Source organism: Dipodomys merriami, unplaced genomic scaffold, assembly GCF_024711535.1.
Source record: "Dipodomys merriami isolate MVZ:Mamm:240054 unplaced genomic scaffold, mDipMer1.0.p SCAF_11, whole genome shotgun sequence".
Classification (NCBI taxonomy): Eukaryota; Metazoa; Chordata; class Mammalia; order Rodentia; family Heteromyidae; genus Dipodomys; species Dipodomys merriami.
In genome coordinates, this window is record NW_027202382.1 from 7,326,879 (window position 1) to 7,332,916 (window position 6,038).

The window sequence follows — 6,038 nt, forward strand, 5'->3', positions numbered from 1 at the left end:
ATAATCAGCAATATTACTCACAGATTGTTTGGAGAATTCATTTACATATTATATGTAATGTACTAGTTAGGGTCATGTGTATAGAAATATATTCAATGGAAACAACTAAAATAATAAAATTTAATGTCTGACTTGACCAACTATTAATAGATTGCTAAGATGAAAAGGTAAATAGAAGGATTTAAATAAATGAAATTGCCAACCAAGTCTTTTTGTGTAAGTTTTGCAACAGTGTGAAGGCAGAATCTCAGGAGCAAATGAAGAGGACAAGCTTAGCATTTCAAGACCAATATTTTGGATTTTTTTCCCAGTAGCTATATGTGAAATCCTGATAAAAATTAAAGAGCGTGTATTATCAATGAAAATTATGCACATGTCTAAATATACAAATAATAACAAGACAAAGAAATAACCAGCTTTAGAAACATAAATGTTTATAATTACAGTCACTGATGGGAATTACTAGCAATGCATTCATTATGATCATGTACTTTTTGTGTGTACTGCAACATACCCGTGTTACTTTCTGTACAATTTTGGCTAGATCATTTGTCATTTCATTGCATCCATTGCTACAGGGCATCAGCAAGGATCTTCAGTAGAGAAACTCCAAGTTCTATTTCAGTTTTAAGATGATATGACTCTATGAACACAAAAGTGTTCAAGTCTCAGTTTTCAACTCTGAGTCAATTTGTGAACGGATATAAATGACCTTCAGTGTGAGTGTGTCTTTATATCCTGTATTCATTCCTTTTCTTTTCTTCCTCCTTATCTGCCATCCCCACTAATTCCTCAAGTTTCTTCTCCAAGTATTTCTTTAGTGTCCTGCGAATGTTTTTCATTTTCCTCCGGTGAGAAACACAAAAATAGAATCTAGAGGAAAGAACAAAGGTAATGCCAACATCAATGTCATTAGCCCCGCTCCTTTAAAAACAATTACATAATGTTTTCTTCACTTGTGGATCCCTTCCATTCATTTTCTTGAATTACAACACATCCCATCAAACTTCTATTCACTTCATTCTTGTAAATATCATAGCTCAGATTTTGGAATGACTTCTTTCCCCCTTTTCTCCATTGGCCTAAGAGGAAATTGGAGCAATATTTTTGCAAAGACCTGTTTGACCCAGTTTATTTGGAGGGAGAAAAACTCACAGTAACACTGCACTTGCCAATAGTCCAGCTTCTGTAAACAGTATCAGGAAGAGTATAATTTCTCGATTCTCAGCCTTCTTCAAATCATCGTCTGGAAAAAGAAAATGTACAGCAGTGAGGTTTGAAGAAAAGAAATAGTCACTATGGATCCATACACAGAACTGAGTCATAATTTCAGGTTTCCCTTTTTATTACTTCATATGTACTACTTTTCTTCTGAGTCTTACTATGCTAGACTCCTAGACTCTGTGAAACCCTTTACCCTGACTTTCTTTAATCTAATAACTTCTCCATATCTAGTCCAGTCTTCTCATTTCTTAGCCCTTTAATTGGTCCAGTAGTAAGTTATTAATTACAGCATCATTTGTGTGTGTGTGTGTGTGTGTGTGTGTGTGTGTGTGTGTGTGTGTGTGTGTGTATTTCAGTATTGGGGCTCACTCAGCTTTTTCACTGTGTCACGTGAACCATGTCTCCACTTCTGGCTTTTTGCTGCTTAATCAGAGATCAAAGCCCCTCAAATATGTCTGCTTTGAACCACGATCCTCAGTGTAGTGAGTAGTTGGAATTCTAAGAATGAGCCATTGGTGTCTGGCTCATTCTGCTATCAATTTTGATTAGCTCTTTCATTTTTCTTTCTTTTTTTGTAACATTACCATGGGATGCATAATACTCTCAAATATTTGGTGAATAACACTACCCTGATCCTTGTTCTATGTCCTCTTAAACTCTCATGCCAAACTATATGTCAAATTGCCACACTAGAATATATGTCACCTCCACAATATTCTCCTCTGAAGCACTGGGAAGACACACGAAGACAGGTCCAACAATCAAGAATGGGTCCTTCAGTTACAACTGATAAAAGAAAAAAAATCAGAGGAGAAAAGTCTCAAGGCTCTACCCCTAAAATATGGACTAGATCTCTAATATTGCCAGGAATCTTATAGGGTTATTTCTGTTACTCTAAATCCATTCTTTTCCTAATTATCAAGTTCCTTAAAAGGGCATAACCTATAAATTAAATTGTATCTCTGAGGAAGAAGTCAAAATAACAAGACCTTGCTTCTAATGGGTTAAAGGGTTGGGAAGGCCTCTAAACATTTTCTAAGTCTGTAGAGTACATAAGGTTTCCCAAGTTACGTTTTGTAATTATATATGCTAAAATTTCCCCGTGTAATCAAAGCTCTAGGGATTGGGTCCTCTTTGTAATGGAAGAGACAAGCCATAGATAGAGCAAGGGAAGTGGGGAAAATCGGACCGAAACTTCAAAGCGTCATATGCACTATACTCACTGCAATCTTCTGAACAAGCTAAAAGAGAATCAGAAAGGGCTGATGAGTTTAAAATCAATTCAGGGCATACCATATTTACACCCCATTAGTCTTTTCTTACCCATTCAGTCCCAGCTACCCCGCCACCCACGCTAAATACTTCCATTGGCATTCCTCCTCTCACCCACTACTTCTATTCCCATCACATTATTTCAGTGTTGTTTGATAGAAATTTTGCATTACCAACTTCAGAGAAGGTCGTTAATTTTTCTGTCAGCTTAGATTCCAGCTTTTTGCGCATCTCGAGAAACTGGCCTTGATAGATAAAGACCCCTAAAAAAATGGGGAGGATGTAGGAAATTGGGGTGACCTTTCTTTTCCGAATCTTTCTTTGGCCTTGCTCTCCCCATCCAAATTTCTTCTACTGGATTGGCCAATACGAACTTCTGAGGGTCAAACAATACCTCACCTTTCCATGTTTCATTGCCAATTTTATAAAATTCATTCTTCAGCCATATTCTCAAGTTGATGACAGTTTGAACAGCTGGAGAAGAAGTGGAAAGGGATATGTGGGGCAAAAAATCGTATCTGTGGAAGAAATTATGTGGACCCGGGTGTTCTCTTCCCTGCCCCCCTTCTCCTTTTTAACACCCCAACACTCTCAGGGACTCAAGCTGCCCTCACCCAATACCCGAAGCATCTTGTTCCTGTGGACGACCTTGAAGCTTAAATGGGTGATCTCTTTAAATTGCCGTTCAAGCAGTTGAGTTCGATCAGGGACTTCTGTGGGTACCATCGTTGTCAGAATGACCCTAATATCCTCTATGAATTTTGGGTCACAGTCCAAACAGCCTTTGACCCCATGGAAGGCAACCAGGGACAGTGGCAGGAACAGGAATAACCACAGGTCACCCATTTCCTTGACCCTATCCCCAACAACAGGTTGCCCGGGCAACTAGTTTACTTAGTTCCTTTTCCTTCAGAAATCCAGGTAGGAGAACTGTGTTCTGGATGCTCTGAGGCTATCTTTCCCTTCCTTTCCATCTCACTCTTAGGGAATGCCATGTTTCTGAGGATCTCCAGTTGTTTTCTGAATTTTATCCTTCATTCCAGAGAGAGAGAACTGTCTGCTGGGGAATAGTTACCTTGAATTCTGAGTATGGAACAAACAGAGAGAAAGAATCCTTGAACTCACAAAAGCAGAGTTCTGTGCAGGGAGATCACTCAAAAAAATACTTTCTTGCCCAGCACCACATAACCCCAGCTACTCAGGAGGCAGAGATAGGAGGATTATGGTTCAAAATCAGTCTAAGCAGGAAAGTCCACTCCAATTAACCACTAGAAACCTGGAAGTGGAGCTGTGGCTCAAGTGATAGAGCTCTAGTCTTGAGCACAAAAGCTCAAGAATAGCATCCAAGCCCTGAAATCAAGCCTTAGGTCTATCACCGATAACTGACTAACTAACTAAATACTTTTAAATCTCTGTGTCTTTAGTAGATTCCCATACTCCTATCCCCTCAAGTAATGTATCAACACAAAATCTCACAGGTCTTTGGAGAAAGGTCAATCCAAACTCACTGCTTCCTAGGAGGTAAAAGAAGCCAAGGAAATCCAGTTGGCTTAGGGTCTGTCACGCTCCCTATCGGTAGTAGTATTATTGGAATTAAGGAGTGATGTGCAGTAATTAATTGAATTAATTAACTAATCAGGCTACATTTGTCTGTGGGGTGATTCTTCCAGACATGCTTTATAACATTTTGATAACCTTCTTCTAAGAATCTCTGTTAGCAAAGCAATTTATAAATATAATATATCGCTGGGCACTGGTGGCTCATGCTTTTAATTCTAGCTACTCAAGAGGCTAAAATCTGAGGATTGTGGTCCAGCCTGGGCAGGAAAGTCCATGAGACACTTATCTTCAGTAAACCACCAGAAAGCTCGAAGTGGTGCTGTGGCTCAAGTGGTAGAGCACTAGCCTTTAGCTAAAGAGCTGAGTGACCACATTCAGGCGCTGAGTTCAAGCCCATGACCGACCAAAATATAAATAAATAAATAAATAAAATAAATACAATATATCTCCATCACTGTTACCCCTTTCAACATTCTCCCCCATCCCTCCCCTCTCCTTCCTTCACTCTTCTTATTTTTAAAGATATACACTGGATTTTTATCTGCATTTCCCCCTTTCCTCCTCTTTCCCCTTGACCCCAGCCCACCCCTTTCAAGTACCCATTTCCTAGTGTTTTATTTTGCTGCCTTTGCCTGCCTACACTATATGAAATCTTGCATGCCAGGTTTGCCCAATATTCAGATTTCCTACCAGTTTCACAAGGCTAGAACTGGTAATGATGAGACAATAATTTTCCTCTCTTAGACTAACACATTCATGACTGGAAGACATCTACCTGCTGATCACCTATGACCCCTCAGTCACCTAGGGCTATGAAGTAACATAGGCAACATCCCCCCCCATTTCTGTATCCTAGTTTTGGAAATAAACAAACAAGGATTAGAGATAAGGAATTATCATTCTTTAAAAAACTGTCAACTAAATAAATACTGTGCTTAAATTACCAGATATAATTAGGCTTATGAAATTGTGCTAATACTGTTTTTATTTTCTCTTTCTTTCCCTTTTCTTGGAGTTTATTTCATTGAATACTATTTTTTTAATGAAATGATGTATCTTTTAATGGAACTTTTTCTTTCTTTATTGTGAAAATACTGTACACAGGGGTTACAATTACCTGGGAAAGATAATGAGTACATTTCTATCAAGCATTGTTGCCTCCTCCTTTGTTTCCCCTTCCCATCCCTTTCCATCATCCCTCCCTCCCCCTCACCCCACCTGTTTTTCGACATAACGACCTATAGCCATCTAATCTTCGATAAGGGAGCTAAAAAATAGAATGGAAGAAAGACAGCCTCTTCAGTAAATGGTGCTGGCAAAATTGGTTAACTACTTATAGAAAACTAAAGCTATATCCTTATATATCACCCTGCATCAGAATCAACTCCAAATAGATCAAAGACCTTGGAGTCAAAGCAGACACTGAAAACCTAGGTCTCCTTCACACAGGCTGAAATTTTCTTAATAGAGACCCAGAAACACAGCAAATCAAAGAAAGGTTGGACAAATGGGATTGCATAAAATTGCAGAGCTTCTGCATGGCAAAAGACATAGCTAGCAAGATCAATAGAAAGCCCACAGATTGGAAGAAGATCTTCACTAGCCATACAACGGACAAGCGTCTCATATCTATAATATATCTGGAACTCAAAAAATTTATTTTCTCTTGAATGAGATGTGAGATGAAATGTTCAGAGAAAAAAATCTAGACTAAATATAAAATATGTAGAGTTATGTTTATTTGCATATCTGAAAGAAATTTAAATAAATGTATGACCTTAAACAACTTAATATTTATTCCTTAAGCCTGAATTGCTATTTTCACTTTACTAAAGTAGTGAGGAAAAGATTTGGGGTTATAACATGAAATTATGTACCATCAAATCCATGTCCTTTTCCAAATACCAAAATGCTTACTGAGAATAAGTAAATCTGAGGTTGCCTATTCATTGCCTTAATTAGTAAGAGTAGATGCCCTCAAG

General features: G+C 38.2%; 1 protein-coding gene across 2 annotated transcripts; it reads right to left on the bottom strand.

Annotated features, from left to right (window-relative positions):
- Positions 1–450: 450 nt before the first annotated feature.
- Positions 451–3,561, bottom strand: Izumo3 (IZUMO family member 3). 2 transcript variants are annotated; one of them, XM_070005414.1, is made up of 7 exons: positions 3,111–3,561; positions 2,896–2,970; positions 2,670–2,759; positions 2,448–2,465; positions 1,930–2,010; positions 1,173–1,246; positions 451–873 (listed from the first exon to the last, which is right to left on the bottom strand). In XM_070005414.1, exons 1-7 carry the CDS (start codon positions 3,340–3,342, stop codon positions 793–795), a joined length of 651 nt encoding a protein of 216 aa, XP_069861515.1. In that variant the 5' UTR covers positions 3,343–3,561; the 3' UTR covers positions 451–792. The 2 variants fall into 2 exon arrangements, with proteins under 2 accessions (XP_069861515.1, XP_069861505.1); XM_070005404.1 differs by having other exon boundaries at positions 1,156–1,246.
- Between the last annotated feature and the right edge of the window lie 2,477 nt (positions 3,562–6,038).